Source organism: Phascolarctos cinereus, unplaced genomic scaffold (genome assembly GCF_003287225.1).
Source record: "Phascolarctos cinereus isolate Bilbo 61053 unplaced genomic scaffold, phaCin_HiC Scaffold_5;HRSCAF=322, whole genome shotgun sequence".
Taxonomy (NCBI): Eukaryota; Metazoa; Chordata; class Mammalia; order Diprotodontia; family Phascolarctidae; genus Phascolarctos; species Phascolarctos cinereus.
The window spans coordinates 260,166,943-260,190,131 of record NW_027555958.1 but is presented as its reverse complement, the minus strand read 5'-3'; the positions used below and the strand labels follow the sequence as shown (position 1 = coordinate 260,190,131).

Below are 23,189 nucleotides of genomic sequence, written 5' to 3'. Positions count from 1 at the left end.
ATTTGTTCAGCCATTCCCCAATTGATGGACATTCTCTCAATTTTCAATCGTTTACCAACATTAAAAGAGCTGCCATAAATATTTTTGTACATATAGTTCCTTTCCTTTTTTTTTTATTGCTTTGGGATACAGACTTAGTAGTGGTATTGATAATTCAAAGGGTATGCACAGTTTTATAGCCCTTTGGGCATAGTTCCAAATTGTTTACAGAATGGTTGAATTAGTATACAACTTCAACAACAGTGCATTGGTGTTTCAATTTTCCCATGCTCCCTCCAATATTTGTCATTTTCTTTTTCTGTCATATTAGCCGATCTAATAAGTGTGTGGTGGTAGCTCAGAATTATTTTAATTTCACTTCTCTGATCAATAGTTATTTAAAGAATTTTTAACATACCTAGAGATAGCTTTTATTTCTTTTTCTGAAAACTGCTTGTTCATATTCTTTGACCATTATCGATTAAGGAACGGCTCCCATTTTTTATGAATTTGACTCAGTTCTCTACATATTCGAGAATTGAGATCTTTATCAGAGAAACCTAATGTTATATTTTTTCACAGTTATGAGTAGTTACTCTGTGTTTCTCTTCATCTTATTTTCCCCCATTTATCCTGCTCTCTCCTTTCACCCTGTCCATCCTCAAAAGTGTTTTGCTTCTGAGTTTTACCTCCTCCAATCCACCCTTTCTTTTATCAGCCCCATCTCCTTTTTTCTTATCCACTTCCCCTGTTACTTTCCTGTAGGGTAAGATAGATACTCAACTGAATGTATACGTTATTCCCTCTTTGAGCCAATTCCAATGAGAGTAAGGGTCACATGCTCCCCCCACCTCTTTCATCTTCTACTCCACTGTAAAAGCTCTTTCACACCTCTTATATGTCAGATAATTTAGCCCACTCTACCTCTCCCTTTTTCCTTCTCCCAGTGCATTCTTCTTTCTCACCCCTTAATTACTTTTGTTTTGGTTTTGGTTTTTTAGGCAATTGGGGTTAAGTGACTTGCCCAGAGTCACGCAGCTAGTAAGTGTCAAGTGTTTGGTCTGAGACCAGATTTGCACTCAGGTTCTCCTGACTTCAGGGCCAGTGCTCTATCCACTGCACCACCTAGCTACCCTAATTACTTTTTTTTTTAAAAAGATAATCATTCCATCATATTTCAACTCAAACCCATGACCTCTGTCTATGTGTGCTCCTTCTAACTGCTCTCATAATTAGAAAATTTTTAGGAGTTGCAAGTATTATTTCCCATGTAGGAATGTGAACAGTTTAACCTTATTGAATCCCTTAAGATTTCTCTTTCCTGTTTGCTTTTTTATGCTTTTACCTTTTTATGCTTCTCTTGAATCTTGTATTTGAAAATCAGGATTGCTATTCAGCTCTGGTCTTTTCATCAGGAATGCTTGAAAGTCCTCTGTTTCATCAATTTCCATTTTTCTCCTGAAAGATTTCATTCAGTTTTGCTGAGTAGGCAATTCTTGGTTGTAACCCTAGCTCTTTTGCCCTCCAAAATATCCTATTCCGAGCCCTCCAATGATTCAATGTATAAACTGCTAAATCTTGCATTATCCTGACTGTGGTGCCATGATATTTGAATTGTTTCTTTCTGGCTGCTTGCAATATTTTCTCTTTGACATGGGAGCTCTAGAATTTGTCTATAATATCCTTGAAAGTTTTCATTTTTGGATCTCTTTCAGTTGGTGATCAATGGATCCTTTCAATTTCTATTTTACTATCTGATTCCAAGATATCAGGGCAGTTTTCCTTGATAATTTCTTGAAAGATAATGTACAAGCTTTTTGATTCTTTCAATTTCTATTTTACTCTCTCGTTCCAAGGTAGCAGGGCAGTTTTCCTTGATAATTTCTTGAAAGATAATGCATAAGGGTTTTCTTTTATGATTTTCAAGTAGTCCAATAATTCTCAAATTATCTGTCCTCAATCTATTTTCAAGGTCAGTTGTTTTTCCAATGAAATATTTCACATTTTCTTCTATTTTTTTCCTTCTTTTGATTTTGATTTAGTTTGATTGCTTCTTGATGTCTCATGGGGTCATTAGCTTCCACTCACCCAATTCTTATTCTACAAGTTGTTTTTTTTTTACCTCTTCCAATTGGCCAATTCTGCTTTTTAAGGAGTTCTTTTCTTCAGTGGATTTTTGTGCCTCTTTAATCATTTGGCCCATTTTGTTTTTTAAGGTGTTATTTTCTTCAGTATTTTTGCATCTTTTAGTACTCTTTTCCCCCATTATTTTCTTGCATCACTGTCACTTCTTTTCTCCATTTTTCCTCTACCTCTGTCATTTGACTTTTCAAATCCCTTTTGAGCTCTTTCAGGAATTCTTTTTTGGGCCTGAGACCAATTCACATTTTTCTTTGAGGCTTTGGATGTAGTAGCTTTGACTTTGTTGTCTTTGTTGAGTTTGTGTTTTGATCTTCCCTGTCACCATAGTAGCTTTGATGGCCAGGTTCTGTTGTTATTGAAACAACAGTTGTTATTATTTTTTACCTATTTTTCTAGCCTATTTCTTGACTTTTAACTTTATATGTTAGAATTGGGCTCTGCTCCCAGGGTGAAGTGGGAACTGTCCAAAGCTTCAGGTTTTTTGTGCTGTTGTTTTCAGAGCTAATTGTGGGGGTCTGTAAGTTTTTAGTTCTTTCAAGGTGGTATGATCTAAAGGGAGGTGTATTCACTATTCTCTTGGCCTGTACTCTGGTCTATAAGTGACCACAAGCACTCTTCTCTGCCCTGACCAGGGTCCCTTCTCCCTTGAAGCTGCAAGCTTCTCCTTGCCCTGGTATCAAGACCCAAGACTGCAATCCAGATCCACATGTGAGCAACTGAACAGAATCCTGCACTCAGTGGCAGCAAAGGGAGCGCTGTAATCTCCTTCTGACCTGTTTTCTGACCCCCTTACCATCTGTTGGCTGAGAGGTCCAGAAGTCTTTGCTGCCACACATTATTCAATCATCCTCAAGACCTACTGCTGGTTTTCTGGGACATGGTCTGTGCTGGTACAACTTGTACTAGACTGCACTCCACTTTCACCCTGGTGTGACAGACCTTTCCTGCTGTCCTTCTAAGTTGTCTCGGCCTGGAAAATTGTTTTGCCCCATTCTTTTGTGAGTTCTGCTGTAGAATTCATTTTGCAGTGTTATTTAAAGTCGTTTGGAGGGGAATTTGGAAGAGCTCCGGAAAGCCCCTGCCTTTTCTCTTCCAACTTAGCTCTCCTCTCTCAACTGCAGTTTTTTAAAGCAAATAAATCAGAATCAAATAAAGCAAATCCAAAAAAAGAACATATATGGACTAAAATTCTGTAAGTTTTAGGCAACAAAATTCAGGTTATAGAAAACCTAATGTTGATACTACCTTGTTAAAGTTAGTTAGAGCATATAATCTTCCATTAGTAAATGATAACTTATAAAAGAATTCTTTTGTCTTCCTTTACACTTTATGAAGAAATACTCCATAGTTGGAATACTTATGTTTATCAGTTGTGTTGAAGCAAATTTATCAGTTAAAAAAACAGACAAGTCAGTCCTTGCCTTTCTTTACATAAAAAAAAAATTAGGTTTGTCTCCTTTTCGAATAGATTTTCCATAATTTCCCTTTAGAGATGAAGCTAAGGGAATATTTTAAGAGGTGACTTAAAACCCTGACACATGCAAAAATGTACTTTTTTAGTTTGAAAACTAATGGCCTCCTATTCAGCCAGACTCCATAGTTTCCTAAGTTAATGTGTATATACAATCAGTACCAAGTAACATAAATGGGTACATTTTTTCAAATTTATCTGTGACTTTAAACATTATCTTTAAACTGAGTTACTCACTTTGCTTCTAGAAATAAAAGATATAACACAGTCAAAGTTCTATCCTGGGGTAGGCAAAGAATGAAACAAGCAGGACTTCAAGTAAAATATAACTTAATGTACATGCTAGCTAAAAGGTCCATACTCTTTGGGCCAAAGATTGTACTCCTAGGCTCAGACACCAAGTAAGCAAATGATGTAAAGAAAGGCCTGCACATACCCCAAAATCTTTATATTGACATTTTTCACAGTAGCAAAAAACTGGAAGCAGAGCAGATGCCCATCAGTTGGGGGATGTATAAACAAATTGGGATATATGAATATAATGTACTTACCATAAGAAATGATGAACATGAATACAAAGAAAAATATAAATACTTAAATGAATTGATGCAAAGTGAAATAAATAGAACCATAAAAACAATATACACCATGATTAAAATGATACAAATGCAAAGAACAATAACAAAACTATCAAGATTGAATGCTGGAAAATTATAATGTCCTCAAACGTATGATATGATTAGGCATCTCTCCCACCCTTTGTTCATAGGTGGGGGACCATGTGTATGTGACATTGCAAATAATATATTAATTTTTTAAAAATATTTTGGTTAGTCTTGCAGAATTTTTTATTTCTCCTTTTTAAAGTGTTTATTATAAAAGATAGCTCAGGGAAGGGCAGGGGGAGAATACAAAGTAAAATGTAGGTGACATAAAATATATCAATAAGAATAATTTTAGAGATAATAAAACTTGATGCTATAAAAGTATCACTATGAAGCTGCACCTACATTGCAAAAGCAAATACAATCCATAAGTCACCTTAGATATTTACTATTTAGATCTAGACATAGTAACACACCACAGTGTGGCTTGGATTGTAGCATACTCCTAGCAGTAGTAATTTTTTCCTCAAAGGAACTCTTGTGCTGAGCAACTGCCACCTGACCAAAGAAGTCCTTGCCTCTTAAACTTATGACATAGCCATCAAGGCTAGAAAAATTCATCTCAGAATGGCTTTTCAGTCACCCATACTCAGAGAAAGAAACATAAGGCAGAAAAGGCAGCTGAGAGCATGAGGTCCAACCTCAAGCTCACCTAAACAAGAACATATTCTCACTGAGGTAGCCATAAAGTCTAGAAATATCTAGCTCAGGATGGCTCCTCATTCACCTGTGCACAAAGAAAGAATCATAAAGCAGAAAAGGCAGCCTGGGATTTGAGGTCAAATCTCAAGCTCACCTTGGCAAATAAATGTTCTCATTACCATTGTGCTAGGGTTAGAAGAGATGGAAACCCTTTCTTTCCCCTGCTTTTGCTGGAAATTCAAGAGACAATCTATGTTCCAAATCAGGCAAGACTAAATGGAAACATATATAGAATACTTTATCCTTGTTCTTAAAAACTACTGAAGGGGCATCTCTTAATCTATCAAACCTCAATATTTTTGGCATAGCCCCCATTCACAGAAGTAGGGATCTCTAGTTACAAATGTCCTTTAGCTAAGGGCAAGAATTCATAGTCCACTCAAAGGGGTTAGTGTAAATTCTCTGTCCCACTATCCATGTTACACAAGCAATAAGGACACCCTTGATGAAGTTATGAGAAGTGAACAGACAAATGATATTTTATAGCCAAACATAACTTTAAAATCACACAGTTGACTAAAATGAGTATCACAGCATAGTACAGTGAAAAGAGTTGTTCTACACTTAGAGAACCTTAGTTCAAATCCTATCACTGGCATTTAAAACTTACATGGCCTTGGGGAAGTCACTTAACTTCTTTGGCCTCAGTTTCCTCATCTGTGAAATGAGGGATTTAGACTAAAGGACCTTTAAGCTCCCTTTGAACTCTGAATCTGTTATCCTGTGATATTCTTAGCGTCAGTTTTTTCTATATGAATTTTCATGAAATAACCTATCAGTATTTTGCAGCAAATTGCTGAGTTAGTTTAATTAATCAATCAACAACAGAATTTATTATTCACTACTATGCTAGGTGCTCGAGAAACAAATATTTTGAAAATGAACTAATACTTTCAAGGAGCTTGCTTACATTCTATTTGGGAGGCAAATACACAAAACAAGCATGTAGAGAATAAATAGAAATTTTGTAACCTATTAATTAAATGTAAGCTAGTTAGGGAATGAGAAAGCTAGCATTTGGGCAAATCTAGGAAAAGCTTCATGTTTTTGCTACATTTGCTATATTTACCCTACCTAACTGGCAGGTGATAGCCCCTCCATTCATTTGGTATTTCCTTGATTTCAGTCAAAATAATTTTCAAGTTATCTTTAAATAAGTCTTTTGTACATCTAAAAGCCCAAATATCTGTTATGTTTTGTAGTTATTTTTCTGTCAGTCTCTCTTAATTCTCGGTCATCATACATAGAATCCTTTTTCCTAATAACTTTATTAAAGCAATTTATCATATCCCCTCATTTTTATTGCTTACTCTCTGGGATTACTGGTGGAAAATTAATATATAGAGATATTTTAGCATTTTTGTTGCCTGTTCATATTCAGTTTAATGCCAAATTACTAGTGTATAAGTATCTAAAATATATTACATTTGAGGAACAATAATGGTTTAATTCAATTTAGTGCCTTTTCTGGTTTCATAATTTGACAGAAGCTTGATAAGTTTTGATCACTTTTTCATTTTAAATACATTTAGATTTTCCAGAATAAATGTGGTTTTTTGAGCAGTGTTTTTGTTATAGTTTATATTTAATCCATTAGTAACTCTTCATTTTATTGGAAATTTAGGTCATACTTATTAATAATTATTATTAACAGAAATATTAGAAAAGAAATAAGAAATTTAGAAAAATGTCTGATTAGAAATTCCTAATGAGAAAAAGTAGAATAGAAATTTGTTAATAATAGAAATATTATTGACCCAAATTTTATAGAACAATTTCAGAATTTCTCTGTCTTGTATAATGTCAATAGTCAAATAGTTTTTCTTTTTTTTAAACTTGCACTTCTTTGTAAAAGATGGAAATTTTGAATAGGGATTACTTTGGCTCCCTTCTCTTTTCTCTTTTCCCTTTCTGTTTTCTCCCCCACTGTTTCTCTGAAAAACCCTTCTGAAACTTTTAGTGGTTTTCTTTGCACAGGGTTCAGAGAGGTCTTATGTTTTGTTGCTAACATTTTATCTTGATTTGAGAAGTATGACTTGTTTTGAATACTTATATATAAAGATTTGCTTGAATTGCATTTTCAAAGCCTATTTCTCAAATATCTGTCTTCTGCTTTCTTGGAGAGTTCTGAGTTTTGCTGGATAGATAATGCTGGATTTATGTACCTATACCTCCATTATATGTAGGCATGAGGTGGGGTTCTACTACCATCTCAATTAATGAAAGAAGGCACAGACAACTCAAGCAGATCAGTCACCAGAATAAACTAGTTATTAAGGAAATTCCCTGCAACTTCATCACAGTGTGGGGATAATCTCTTAAACAATTTGGAAGAATAATATAGCTTTTGCCAATGAGATGAAAAACAGATGCCACAAGGAAAAGTCTTAGCTTGTGATTGACTAAAAGAATCAGATACAACTTTAGGAGAGAGAGAGAGAGAAAGAGAGAGAGAGAGAGAGAGAGAGAGAAGAGAGAGAGAGAGAGAGAGAGAATGTATGCATGTGTAAGGCAGCTAGGTGGTACAGTGGATAGAGTGCTGGGCCTAGAGTCAGGAAGACTTATCTTCCTGAGTTCAAATCTGGCCTCAGACACTTAGTAACTGTGTGACCCTGGGCAACTCACTCAACCCTGTTTGCCTCAGTTTCCTCATTTGTAAAATGAGTCATAGAAGGAAATGACAAACCACTGTAGTATCTTTGCCAAGAAAATCCCAACTAGGATCACAAAGATTTGGACATGACTAAAAATGACTGAACAACAAACAGCAAACATAAAAAGAGTAGCAAGTTGAGTGGCAGAGGACTCCACTGTGCAGGGCAGGAACACCTTGAGGAGACATTAGCTTCCCCTCCAATTCTCCTTCCTCATTGGAAGGAGAGGTTAGAGATATTAGAAGGAGAGATATTTAAGAAATTGGATCAGTAAGAGAAAATGCATCTAGCTGGGAGCAAAGAAACACTGAAGACAAATCACAAAGATGGATACAAAAAGAGAGTCACTCAAAAGATACAGCTTGAAGGAGACAATATGGAGAAGTGTAAGCTATGACTCTTGGAGTCAGAAGAGGTCCCCAAAAGGGAACCTAATAAAGACTCCACAAAAAGAGAAAAGGATTTCCAGTAATTTGAACCTGTGAAGTACGATTTACCTCTCATGTGCTTCACTAGCATTTTACAATAATTTTGAGATCACTCACCCCAGGGCCCTTATATATACTGGGTTTTGTGAGGGAAAGTGCTTGATACCAAATATTCCTACTACACCTGCATAGTAAATTCTCTTTGCTAAAAACTAATTAAGGTTAGTAGCTTATTATAAATAGGAAACACAGAGAAAGAAATGGAAATCAAAAGAATCCAATATCCTATACCCTGCAAATTGACAAAAGCAACAAAAATATGACAACAGTCAATGTTGGAGGAGTTGTGGAATAATAGGCACACTAATATGTTGTTGGTGGAACTATGAAATGATACAACTATTTTGGAAAACAATTTGAAATTATACCTGTATTATTACTACCCACTCCCCCCCCCAGGAGCCATTAAAAAGAAGTCCCCCTATACTCCAAAATATTTATAGGACCACTTTTTGTGATAACTAAGAATTGGAAACAAAGTAGATGCTCATCAATTGGGAAATGGCTAAACAAGTTGTGGTACATGCATGTAACAGAATATTACTGCACTTCAAGAAATATGTGTAATGATATATGTAAATGATATTCGTAATTCTTCTCAGCAAGATCAGGTGTGAAAAAAGGATGCCCACTCTCACCAATATTAGTCAATACTGTATTGGAAATCGTAGCAATGGCAATAATAGAAGAAAAACAAATTTAAGGAATGCAAATAGGGAATGAGGTGATAAAAGTATCTCTTTTTGCAAACAATATGCTGATATTCTTGGAAAATCACAAAGACTCAACTAAAAAGTTAGTTGAAACAATTAACAATTTTAGCAAGGTAGCAAGATATAAAGTAAATCTACATAAATCATCAGCATTCCTACATATCACAAACACAACTTCAAGAAGAGATAGCAAAAAACTCCCACCCCATTTAAAATAACTACAGACAGTATAAAATATCTGGGAGTACATCTGCCAAAACAAACCCAGGAACCATATAAACAATTATAAAAAACTTTTTTTATGCAAATAAAATGAGATTTAAATAATTGAGGAAATATTAATTGTTCATAGGTAGGCAGGACCAATATAAAAATATGATAATTTTACTCTAATTTGTATATTCAATGCCATCCCAATTAAATTACCAATTATTTTATTGAATTAGAAAAATAAAAACAAAATTCATTTAGAAAAACAAAAAAAGGAAAGAATATCAAAGGAAATAATGTAAAGGATTACATTTTAGCAGTATCAGACCTTAAACTATATTACAAGGCAGTAATTATCAAAATTATCTGGTACTGGCTAAGAAATAGAAAGGTAGATCAATGGAACAGAACCTTGTATTTGACAAGTGTAAAGACTTAAGATTTTGAGATAAGAATTCATTATTTGGTAAAAAATTGTTGGGAAAACTACAAAACAGTATAGCAGAAAATAGTTACAGACCAATATCTTACACCATTTAATAAGATGAAGTTAAAATGGATAGATGATTTTATAAAGAGAGATTTTACAAGAAAATTAGAAGAACATGGAACCTATTACTTGTCAGACTTATGAATAGGTGAACAATTTATTGGCATACAGTTGGACAAACTATCTCCTAATTATTGTTTTAATTTTCCCTTCCTTGGTGGTGACTTCACCCTTTTCATTTTTGATGCTGGTAATTTGGTTTTCTTGTTCTTTTTTTTTTTAAATAAAATTAACCAAAGGTTTATTTACTTTATTATTTTTTTTCATAAAACCAGCTCTTAGTTTTATTTATGAGTTCAATGGTTTTCTTAATTTCAATTTTATTAATCTCTCCTTTGGTTTTCAGTATTTCTAATCTGGTATTTAATTGGAGATTTAAAATTTGTTCTTTTTCTAGCTTTTTTAGTTGCATGCCCAATTCATTGATTTCCTTTTGTTCTTTTATTCATGTAAGCATTTAGAGACATAAAACTTCCCCTAATAACTGCTTTTGCTTCATCCCATAAGTTTTGGTATGTTGTCTCATTATTGTTGTTCTATGGGATGTAATTATTGATTAGTTCTGTAATTTGTTGTTTGACCCACTCATTCTTTAGGATTAGATTATTTAGTTTCCAATTAATTTCTAGCCTATCTTTCTATGGTCCTTTATTATATGTAATTTTTATTGCATCATAATCAGAAAAGGATGCATTTAATTTTTCTGCCTTCCTGCATTGGATTGTAAGGTTTTTATGCCATAATATGTGGTCAAGTTTTGTGTAGGTGCCATGTTCCACTGAGAAAAAAAAAGGTATGTTCTTTTCTATCCCCATTCAATTTTCTCCAGAGGTCTACCATATCTAACTTTTCTAAAATTCTATTCATCTCCTTAATTTCTTTCTTGTTTATTTTGTGGTTAGATTTATCTAGTTCTGAGAGGGGGAAGTTAAGGTCCCCCACTAGTACAGTTTTGCCATCTGTTTCTTCCTGTAACTCACTTAACTTCTCCTCTAAGAATTTGGATGCTATAGCCTATCCACTTGGTACATATGTTTAGTAATTATATTACCTCATTGGCTATGATGCTTTTTTAGCAGGATGTAGTTTCTTTCCTTACCTCTTTTAATTAGGTCCATTTTCACTTTTGCTTTATCTGAAATCAGGATTGCTACCCCTGCTTTCTTTACTTCCCCTGAAGAATATTCTGCTCCAGCCTTTTACCTATACTCTGTGTGTACCCCTCTGTTTTAAATGTGTTTCTTGTAAACAACATACTGTAGGATTATTGTTTTTAATCCACTCTGCTATCCACTTTCATTTTATGGGGAGAGTTCATCCCATTCACATTCACAGTTATTATTACTATCAATCTCTTTCTCTTCATCCTATTTTTTTCCCTGTTTGTGTTTTTCTCTCTCCTTTCTCCCTTTCCTTTCTCACTAGAGTTTTTCTTTTGACCACCTTCTACCTCAATCTGCCCTCCTTTCCATCAGCCTCCCTACCTTTGCTTTCCCTTTTCCCCTACTTCTTTCCTCCCTTCTATCCACCCCCTCCCTTTTCTTTCCTCTTTCCCCTTCTACTTCCTATAGAGTAAGTTAGATTTCTATACCTAACTGAGTATGTTATTCCCTCTTTGAGCCAAATCCAATGACAGTAAAGTTCAAACAATGCTCATCTCCCTCCCTTTCTACCTTTATTGTAATAGGTCTTTGCACCTCCTGTTTCTTTTCTTTTTTGGGGGGAGGCAATTGCGGTTAAGTGGCTTGCCCAGGGTCACACAGCTAGTAAGTGCCAAGTGTTTGGTCTGAGGTCAGATTTGAACTCAGGTCCTTCTGACTTCAAGGCCAGTGCTCTATCTACTGCACCACCTAGCTGCCCCAGCCAATTGAATTTTTTAAGGAATTTTTTTATACAATCAATTTTTGTCTTTTTTCCAAGTTGTTGGCTCTCTTTTGCATACCTCTCATTTCTTTTCCCAATTTTTCTTCTACCTCTCTTATTTGACTTATAAAATCCCTCTTGAGCTCTTCCAAGCTTTTGGGCTTTTGAACAGTTCATATTCTCCTCTGAGGTTTCAGATGTGGGTATAATCACAATGTTTTCCTCTTCTGAATTTGTATTTTGATCTTCTCTGTCCCCATAGAAAGAATCTATGGTCATTGTCCATTTGTGGTTTTTGCTCATGATGTTTGCCTATTTCCTGGCTTTTAAAGTTGAGCACTCTTGCTGGAGCACAGGGAGCTCAGTTCCACACTTTTTATGCTAGCAGCCAGAGGCCTGGTCACTGGCTTTGTGTTCTGGGGCCTCAGGTGCTGCCAGCATGAGGCTGTATAGGTCTGGCAGCTTATCTGGTGCTGGGCTGGGGTCCTAGTGGTGGTGGCTGGCATGTGCTGAGGCCAGGTGGGATTTTCTGCATTTCCCAGGGCTATACTGAAACTCTGAGTGGGTCTGGCCCATGGAGAATGCCTGCTCATCCAGGCTGGGCTGAAGCACAGGGAGGTTTAGCTGCTGGAGGACACCTGCCCACCTGGAGTTGCACTGAAGCACAGGGAGTTCAAGTACTAACATCCTTTCTTATACTTCTTTTTAAATTTTATTTTATTTTTTGTTACATTCTGAATTGTGAGCTGTCTCTCTCCCAATCCTGCATTAAAGAAGGCCAACATTTAATGGATAGATAGATAGATAGATGGATAGATAGAAAGATAGATATAGATTATGGAACCATATTATGCATACTTCTATTAGTCAGTTCTTTATCAATTTATCCGTTATCACAACATTCTCTGGAGGTAGATAGCATCTTCCTTCATAGGTCCTTTGTAGTTGATTTGAGTATTTATAATGCTCATAATACCTTAGTTGTTCACAGCTACTCTTTGAATAATATTGCTATTATAGTTTACAGTGTTCTCTTGGTCTGCTCATTCCACTCTACATTATTTCATACAAGTCTTTGCATGTTTTTCTAAAATGAACCTGCTCATCATTTCTTACAGCACAGTAGTATTCCATCACAATCATATACCACAACTAGTTTGCCTGTTCCCCAATTGATGGGCATTCCCTTGTTTTCCAGTTCTTTGCCACCATAAAGAGAGCTGCTATAAATATTTTAGAACACATAGGTTCTTTTCCTTTTTTGCTGACCACCTTGAGAAACAGACACAATATAGCTATTCTTTCTACATTACAGGAGTTAGGGGGCACAGCATCCCCCTAATCTGGATAATCTGCATAAAATTTTTTGGCCCTCCCTTAGTACCAGAGAATAAGTCTGAATTTTTTTCCTTTTCTCTTATAGGGTGTTTACAGTACTTTATTGTAAAATTTGCATTGGTATGGTACAATGCTACGCATATATTTTATGCATTTCTGAGTTTCCAAATTTTTTTCTGTGTCAACTGCTGGCCTTTGTGTATTGTCTGCAGCTTCTACAAAACTCCCCAAAAATTCCCATGTAATTTCTTATGCTGACTCTAGATATATCAAAACCTGTGATGGGGTAAGTTTCAGTGTGGAAGAGATAACTGCAATGGCATTGCTGGGTCAATTGCTTTATAACTGCAATATGGCTTTATAACTATTTGAGCATAATTCCAAATTGCTTTCCCAAATGGTTGGATCAGTTCATAATTCCACCAATAGTGTCCCAATTAATGTTCCAATTTTTCCACATTTGTAATTCTCCTCTTCTATCACTTTGGCCAATCTGATGGGTGTGAGATGGTACCTCAAAGTTATTTTAATTCACATTTCTCTAATCAATAATGATTTAAACCATTTTTTTCATGTGACTATACACACACACACACACACACACTATATATATATATATATATATATATATATATATATACACCTTTGATTTTTTTCCTTCCAAAAGCTACCAATTGTTTGACCATTTATCAATTAGGGAATGAATCATATCCTTTTAAATTTGACTCATTTCTCTATATATCTGAGATACAAGTACCTTTATTTGAGAAACTGGCTATAAAAATTTCCCCCAGTTTTCTGCTTTCCATCTAATCTTGGCTATATTTTTATTTTTATTTGTACAAAAATTTTTAATAATTTGGTGTTTAATTTTGTTGCTGTTCAGTTGTGTCAGTTGTGTCTGACTCTTCATGACCCCATTTGGAGTTTTCTTGGCAAAGATACTGGAGGAGTCTATCATTTCCTTCTGTAGCTCATTTGACAGATGAGGAAACTGAGGCAAACAGGGTGAAGTAACTGCCCAGGGTCCCTGCACTGCTTCCATTAACACTCACTCTCTACTATCCCAGAAATGCACCACCAACCTGAATCTGGAAGCATCAGTTTGCCCTTCTGCCATGGAACCAAAACCAGGGACTTTGCACTCCTGAAAGTGACCACAACCAGTGCTCTCCATCCAGGAACAGTGAACTGGGCCCCTGTCCCTCTATGACTACATTCATCAGCTTGTGCTTGCCCTTTCTCACCAACAGCCACAGCCTGAGGCCACATCCAGTCAACAGGCCTGGGCCCCTTGTCCAGTGCCAGCAAAGGGCCCCCACAATCTTCTCCTGATCAGCCACTCACCCCCAACTCCTAACCATCCCAAAGCCTTGGCTGCCACCAACACAGCTGCTCCCAAAGCTTGCTCTTTGTTATTCCAATATATCTGCACTTTGTTCCCAGCCAGGCCACCACCCTGGTAGATTAGATCTTTCCTAATGTCCTCCTCTTTGGCTGGATGACTATTTTATCATGACTTTTTATTATTTATGCTGCTCTAAAATTCCATTTGACGTGTTGTTTTAGGTTAATTGGAGAGGAATTTGGGAGAGTCAGATAATTTTCTGCCTTATTCTGTCATCTTCCTATACTCTTCCCCTTATCTTTCTTATAAAATTTATTGCAACTCTGCTTATTTTATCTTTGTAAGTGATTTTTGGACATCTTTCGGCAGCTTGTATTTTTTCTTAATGTTTTAGTGTTGGAATTTATGCTATGTCCATGCATGCTAAATCTTGAGTTCCTTCTTATTTGAGGATTTTGTGGATGATTTTGATTTATTTTTCATAAGTTGTTTTAGCCAATTCTCAGAATTTTTCTTTAATGGATTCATTATTATTTTATATCCCTTGTAGTAAATTGGTTTTTTTCCTGTAAGTAATACAGAGTAGAAGTAATCCTGAGATTGCTGTATTGTGATCTATGTTTCAGGTCTGTCACTTAAGTTTTCTAATAGCTTGAATAATTTCCACTCACTGTGCATTATATTTTTTTTGCAATATTATTTTCAACTGGAGTAAGTCTATTACTTGCATCTGTGAATTTTTCTCAGTTTTTTTTCTATTTTATTATTCATGTTGGTGCTTTTCTTCATTATTGCTTCTACTTTTTAAAATGACTTTGAGTCTCAGTTTCCTCATGGAAATTTTACTTTCTTCAGACTCTTTTTTTATACCATCTAGTAGTTCATTTTCAATTTTACTTTAAAAAAAGTTGATGCAGTTAAGGACATCTTTTAAGATGTCTTGCATATTTTATTTTTCATGCTCCATTGATTCTGAGTACTTCGGACAATTCAGTTGCCCTATAGTATTTGATAATTATGTCATTGCTCTTCTTTGTTCTGCTAATTTTTTATTTTGGATTGTGTGTGTGTGTGTTTTAAGTTATTTCTCCCTCTCTTTTGTGTTTCTTTTTATTTTTTTTCCCATGGGGTAGTGGGATGAAAAGCCAGCATCCTTTTAATCCTTTCACTTCAACATTTTTGCTCAATTTGGCAACATAAGTTTCTCATATGCTTTGCAGCATGAATAGTTAAACCAGTCTCTTTTCATATTTCTGTAGATTTCGTTGACAAGACTTTATAGTGTTCATGTTCAATGCAATATGTATGATATCATCTACCAATAGAAACATTTGGAGACACTCCAAATATCATGTAAGATACTTTGTAATCGTAGAATGCCATGTAATTGCTAGCTATTGTTATTAATGCTATTTCTTTGCATATAGTCATTTTAAATTGCTATTTGTTTTTTAAAATTAAAAACCAATGTCAGAGAGCTCCTAAAGAAACTATGCATTTTCAACCTGGAGAAGATGCAGGGGTACGTGATGCCTTTTGAATGATTAATCATGTAGAGAAGAAATTGAACATGTTTTATTTAATTCTTGAGGACAAAACCAGTCAGTCAATAAACATTTAAGTGCTTACTATGTGTTATCACAGTCCTAAGTACTGGGGGTAGATAGTCCCTGTAGTCAAGGAGCTCACAATCTAATGGAAGAGACGATAAGCAAACAACCATGTACAAACAAGCTACATACAATATAAATTTGAATGGAGAAGAGTCCAAATTTTCAGTGGAAGAGAGTCACTACATTTAAAGGGAATGCAGAAAGGTTTCCCATAGAAAGTCAAATATTAGTTGGGACTTGAAGGAAGTCAGGAAACAGAGGTAGAAGTTGCAAAGAAGTAAATTTAGGCTTGATGTTAGGAAAAACTTCCTAACAATTAGAGTTGTCCAAAAATGGAATGGGCTGCCTCAAGAAGTGGAACTCCTTGGAGGTCTTCAAGCAAAGGCTAGATCTATTATGTCACAGTGAGTATTCAGATATTCAACATTGAATTGGATAATTTGCCCACAGACATTTTAGCATAATACTTTTCTAACATTATTATATTCATACTTATAATGCAGCATAGCAATGTATTGGTACCTATTTGAATAATTGAGGACAGTCAAGTTCTTTCATTCTTCAGTAATATCAGTTGCAACTTTTATTTTGGATAATAATCACTAGCATCTACCTCTTTTTCTCCTCAAATGACATGATACGTTTCATGAATTAGTTGTCTTTATCTGCATGGTTTTTGTTATGCTGATTATGTAACGGGTAACATATACATCTTTTCCTGTTATATCTGAAGCTTTGTGGAATAGTTCATAAAGGTTTCTGATATATTCTTCCGTAGTAAATGTACAGTGATTTTACTTATACCATTGTGACATCTATGCACATGTATTTCTTAACACTCTCTCATCAAGACGAATTCACTTTGTCAGTTCTTTATCATTGCAAAGCCAATTGAATGTAGACTAACATATTTCTAGCTAGAAGAAAGGGTAGATTAGATATATCACTCTATTACTTTTTATTTCTACTTTTCTGCATAGAAAAAATGACTGGAAAGAATTTTAAAGATTATTTAATGCAATCTCCATATTTTACAGATGCAGAAATAGGCTTATAGAAATTAAATGACTTGCCTAACACCAAAGAGCAAATGATTGGCAGAGCAGCAACCTCACTCTTGGGTTCTTTTCCAAACCACTCTTATTATGATGCTTTTTGGATGGTTTATGTTCTCTGGAATGGGGAACACATTGAGAAAGTATGAATAAGAAAATAAATTTCTAGCTTGATTTGGTAGATCTCTATCAGATTATTTCTCTCATTATCTGTAAGGTGCCTATAGATTTATGTCAAGTTCAGACAATTTTTATGTGTTTAAAACCACCTTCTACTGGAAATCCCTGAAAGCTGTATTTAACTGCTTAGAAAAATAGGGAAGAAATGATACACAATGGGTATTTTTTCTAGACTTTTTTTGTATTGGAGATAAATTTCATTCAAAAATGAGAATACAGTAGACCAATCTAATCACAGAAAGAGAGATGTCATACACAAGGCATGAGAGTGGCATGAATCTTTGAAATCCAGCCCTGAGACAATCTCATAGGGTACCTAAAAATCTATCATACTACTTTTCATATTCCTAAACCCTAACTGTGAAAAAGGATTTTGGGCTATTGAAATTTTAGCACATGTTTTTTTCTTACCTGTGTATCATTTGTTTGTCTTCAGAGATCTGATGCCAAGATCCTTGGATGGACAAATCACCATGGAGAAAACTCCCAGTTACTTCATTACAAAAGAGGCTCCTGCTCGCATCTCAGCTATGTCCAAAGATACCAAACTCATTGTTGTGGTCCGAGACCCAGTGACCAGAGCCATCTCAGACTATACTCAGACATTCTCCAAATGCCCTGATATCCCCACTTTTGAAAGTTTAACTTTCAAAAACAGAACTACAGGCCTCATTGACACATCCTGGAATGCCATACAGATTGGTATCTATGCCAAGCACTTAGAGAACTGGCTCCTCTACTTCCCTATTAACCAGATACTGTTTGTGAGTGGGGAGAGGCTGATTGGTGACCCAGCTGGAGAACTTGGAAGGGTCCAGGACTTCCTGGGCCTTAAAAGGGTCATCACAAAAAAGAATTTTTACTTCAATAAGACCAAGGGCTTCCCCTGCCTGAAAAAGTCTGAGGGCAGCAGCAAATCCCACTGCCTTGGTAAAAACAAAGGTAGAACACATCCCAATATCAACCAGGAGGTTGTCCAGAGACTCCGTGAGTTTTACAGGCCTTTTAACATGAAATTCTACCAGATGACTGGACATGATTTTGGCTGGGATTGAAACAAAAAAAATGCTATCTAGTTTACCATATAAAGCGGGGGCAGACATATGTAAAACATACATATATCTACTTTATAATAATTTATTTTCAATTCATCAGTAATTAATTCCCAAACTGTCTAGTTTGAACACAGTTTGAAGAGTTAACATCAAAGCCTATTAACATTCCAACACGTTTAACTCAATTATTTTGTTTTTTTTCTTCTAACAATTGATGATACTTCCATTTTCTAATCATACTATTTAAAAAGAATAGGAGAAAAGCACAAGTTTTGTACTTTTATGTTACTATGGGTAGTAAACCTGCAATATGCTTTTTTGAGGAGACTTCTGTATCTCTTTCTTCCTAAAGGGTTATATAGAATCAGAGTTATGCCTTAGAATCTCTGGGAAGTCAATAATACCTCATGCTGCTAATCTTTCAAATAATGTGATGTCATTTCAAAAAGTACTGAGTAACTTATTCTTCAACTGGCTCTGGAGATTCTGCTCAGCCCAAGATCATTTGGTATTCTGGGAATCAGTACAAGAAGATTATATCCTCTTCAAGGACATCAGCACCCCTTTGAAACTTGAATTCTGATGTTTGATTCATTTTGGTCTTGACTTGGAAGGATAGTCCTGTACTTTGTCACCTCATACTTAACTTTCCTCCTCTACCCTACCCTAGGATGATTTTTTGACTTGGAATTCTATGTATATTTTAGCTTCTTCTCTCTTTTACTTATGTGAAATGCTTGGTACTTGGTACAAATATTCTGTGAAATTGAAATTTTCTTTTCCTGATTTAACCCCCCCCCAAAACCTTGGTATCTCATCTTCAGGCAGGTGACACTGTGCTTCAATAAACCAAAGAACTTTATAGAATGGCAAGAATCCACAACAGAAAACTGGTGGGTAGGCAAATATGACTTGAAAAGTATAGGTGCCAGTTCAACTTCTCTCTCATCTTCAGTAAAAGACCTACAATGTACAGAAAGCCTGTACTAAGTAGTGAAGCCAAGGGTGGAGGGGTGTAGTGGGATGGGGACAAAAGAGATTGAAGATAAGCCTCTATGTTAAAGAAGCTGATGGAGATAAAAGACCCTTCTTGGTTAACAGGAAGACTGTTGTCTCAGGCTTCTTCCTACTCAAAAATCGCATAGTGGGTTTTCCATCCTTGTTTATTCAGCCCAGTCAGAGAAATATATCCAGAAAATGAGTGAAATTTAGAAATAGTAAGGGCTCCTTAAGGGGTAGCTTGGGAAACCTTGCCCCATACCTACTTGCAGTCACTTCTGCCAGATATGAGTCCTGACGTGCAATATTTTTATACAGAAAACTTAGCAAGATCTTGATGGGAGAACCCATGATGTTGAGAGGGTAGAATTTTCAGAATTCTCATCAGCCCAACCTATTTAGGGAGTAATTGTTGCTCATTTAATTACTATTTAATTAGAATAGGGCCTCTGTACTCTGTCTCACAGACACATATTTAATATATTTATCCTCTATCTTAATTAAAATGATGAAATCATGCAGTAATTATGTTTGAAATCATTCAACATGCTTATTAAAGAATCTGTGGAAACTTTATTAAAAAAGCTAGTTTAGTGTTTATGAATTGCATTTATAAAACAAACTATAATATTAAGTAATGATGTATGTGTTCTACTGTAATGTAATGAAGAATCACCTGAAAGAAAACTAGATCCTGGTTTTAGGGATATTGGTTTTAGTTTGTTTTGTTTTGTTTTAGCTTTGTGAGATGTTAATAATTTGACATATATTTAGCCATATGTAACTTAGAATAGATTTGAGCAACCTATCTTTGCTAGCAAAACCTATATTAGGGCATTGTTTTGGAGCAGGGTAACCAAAGTGCCTGTTTGACAATTATGCCCTCCTCTCAGTATTGATATTAATGATGAAGTTTATTTACTGGTTTCTAGACAACTGTTTTTAGACAATCACAACATTGTCTGGGTTGTTATGTTTACATACGAGATTAAGGTGCTAATTAGTCTGAATTAAGGCATTAATTGATCTAAAATATCCCTTTCTAAATAGAAGGCTCATTTTAAATAAAATTGGCAACTTTAGATGGTTACTGAGGTCCCATCCAAGTATGAAACCCAGTGAAATTAGATTACTATATTAGATAGTAAAAATCAACAACACAATCATATGCTCTCTTGTACATTAAGCAATATTACCTATCCCAAGCTATAGAAGCTCAGAAAAATTGTAGAATAGTACTAGACAAAGAAAGGTAGTAAAAAACACATACAAGAAACCTGGAAGAACATGTGAAAACTAACTTTTCACACAATCTTAGACCTAGAAGTCATCCAATTAAATTCTCTCATCTTACAGCTGACAAAACACAGTAAGTGGAGTGACTTGCCTGAACTCATGCAGTAAATTTTAATAGAAGACTGGGGACAAGCTTTTTTTTTTTATCTTGATTTTTGTTTAGTTTTGTTTTTTATCACTTCATGTTTTCTCTCAAATTCTTGCTGTTCCTTGTCTTGAATGTAAAAACAAAACAGGTGTTATTTTTCTCAGGGGCAGAAGTGGGGGGGGGATGGTTTCCAGGTAGAAGGGAAGGTCATTCTGTCATTAACACTGAAATGTATTTAAATTCTATTTGGGGTCAAACCCTGAATCTAAGGAATAGTAATTGCTATATTTAATATTGCATTGTGTAATGTGAATAGGCAAAATATTGCACGCAGCTCTTCACAGGAGTTTCATAGGAAGGTTTTTTTTTTTACTTAGACAAATCACTTGTTTTATAGTAAAACACTACCATTTGAAAGTTACTGTTATAGAACTTGAATCCATGTGTCTTCATACTGGAGAAGAGATGCAATATTTGGAATTCAACCTTTTTTTTTCCTTCATATGTAAGGTGATTAGTCTGACTTCTTAGCTGCTAGTAAACATCTACATCCATGCTCCAGAACTGTTCAGTATTTGACAATTCTATCTTGGTGCAATTTATATTTCTTCCTATTTTAAATATTTATTGAATTCTTTTTAATCCTCTTATTTCTGTGGCATTCATCATTTTTAAATACCCTGAAGTTTGTTCCAGATCTTTCATTTCACTTTCTCTGAATTATTTGTTTATATGATAGCCAACTCGGTAAGCAATAACTACTAAAATAGTTGCTCAATATAAGTACTATTGATGATTTGATGATAATGATGAAGTTAGGTCTTCCTGGTTTGACTTTGTATGGTAGCCATGTTGGGTGATAGAAATGGATTATTATTTACTCTATACAGCAAAACAAAATATAAAGTCTTGCTTTAAAATGTTTTAGAAAGAAGAAGATTAAAGACTGATTAAGGCAAAAGGCTGGTCCTAATAAACATTTGAGACATATTTAAAAGTCATTGTTCAATCCTTTCATTTCCTTGAGAAGTGAGCTTATGGAATTTTGAGATGTGTTTTTTCATTTTACAATATTAATTTATGACTGAGTTTCATTCAGTCAGGTATACAGAATACTGAGCAAATAGCAATCAGTCCTTTGTAACATTAACTATCTAATTTGTACCACAAAATGTAAATCAAGTATTTTGTGGTATGAACACTACAAATTAATTTTATGTAGAAAAATATTTTTCTAGGAAAATGAAAGTCTGATGATTCATACTATTTCTTTCTATGGACAAGTAAAATATATTTTGCCAAATTGTGGATAGTTTCATCTTTAGAAATAAAATTGTCATATTTAAGAAGGAAAGACCATCACATTTCATGCTCATTTAACTTCTGAACCGAATATGAAAGTCATACTGAATAGCCAAAATGAACCTTTCAAAATTTAGGAAATCTAATCCTAAAAGTAATATTATATCTGTATTATATGCTATAATAACATAACTTTATATATATATACACACACACACACACAGACACACACACACAGAGTCATTAAATCAACAAGTATTTCATTAGCATTAGGAGGATACAAAACAATATAAAATAGAGGATGTGTCCTTAAAGAGGTCGGAACCTCTTTGAGGAAAAAAGAAACACTTGATATAATCAAGTATTAAATCCCATGTTAAGCACAAGGGAGAAGTCCTGAGGAGAGAACATTGCTGTGAACTAGAATAGTTGGAGGTAGCTTCTTGGACAAAAATGAGACTTAAACCAGGTCCTAGAAAAAATAGATATCACTTACTCAAGTGGAAAAGAGGGGAAATGCCATTATGAGCTGAAAGGACTGCATCCTGTTGGCAGTCATGAAAAGTGGACTGAGCATCCCATATGCAGAAGATAGTAGAAACCTGTCTAAGTAGAGTAGAAAAAGTGAGCTGGAAAATAATGAAAAAAGTTGAATAGGTAGGTTATAGGCAGAAAATAGAGGAATGAAATTGTAGGCATCCCTTCAGGATTTGAGTTTACTAGTCCAGTGCCTGAAACACATGACATTTGGATAGCTGCAATGACTGTTTCTTTATGTGTGAAACCACAAGCTCTCCTTGGGCTCTAATAGCTGACATTCTCTAAGTCAGTTATATTTTGTCTATAAAAAAATAAAACTTTTCAAAAAATAGCATTTACTATCTCGAGTTAATCCCTAGAATTTTTGTAGTTGAGGCAAAATGTTTGTTTACTACAAACAAAACAGTTTTATTTTTATTATAGATTTCTATTGAGATTTTTAGTGTCTGTAAAGAGTCAGACACCAAAAGGTGAAGTAAAGGAAAAAGCTGACTTAATCTTGGGACTTCCCTCAGCATGGATCGTCCCTTATGGTTACCAAAAGAACCAAGCATTCTCCTTGATATCTATTTTCTCAGCCATAGCTCAGTCATCCTTTTGTTACATACTTGCTGTAACCACTAAAAACCAGATGCTCAAAATTTCTTCCCTGACTCTAAGACAGCTTCTCACTTTAATACAAAGTGTTTAAAGTATAACTCAGTCTCCCCTATAATGGACTTCAAAGAAGTAAGGAGGCCCAATTTATGCTCAGTTTTAATTTTTTGTTTCGAGCATTTGCACTCAGTCAAGACACCATAGTGAAATAGAGTGTGTGGTAGAAAGAATATCCTAACCCACCTCATTCATGTTAGGCTGTTTCTCTCAAAAGTTATTAAGACAATCCTCAGCTAGCTTTAGAGACTGAAGGTTCAGACTGTTGACATTGCCTCCATATC

At 35.0% G+C, this 23,189-nt stretch overlaps 1 protein-coding gene across 1 annotated transcript in view; it reads left to right on the top strand.

Moving 5' to 3' along the window:
• LOC110193924 (heparan sulfate glucosamine 3-O-sulfotransferase 3B1-like) overlaps positions 1–18,030 on the top strand; it is a 34,613-nt gene extending 16,583 nt beyond the window's left edge. The window contains exon 2 of the mRNA XM_020965953.2: positions 17,408–18,030. Within this exon, the coding sequence (XP_020821612.2) occupies positions 17,408–18,026 (619 nt within the window). The 3' untranslated portion in view covers positions 18,027–18,030. The remainder of the gene's footprint in view (positions 1–17,407) is intronic.
• Positions 18,031–23,189: the final 5,159 nt, after the last annotated feature.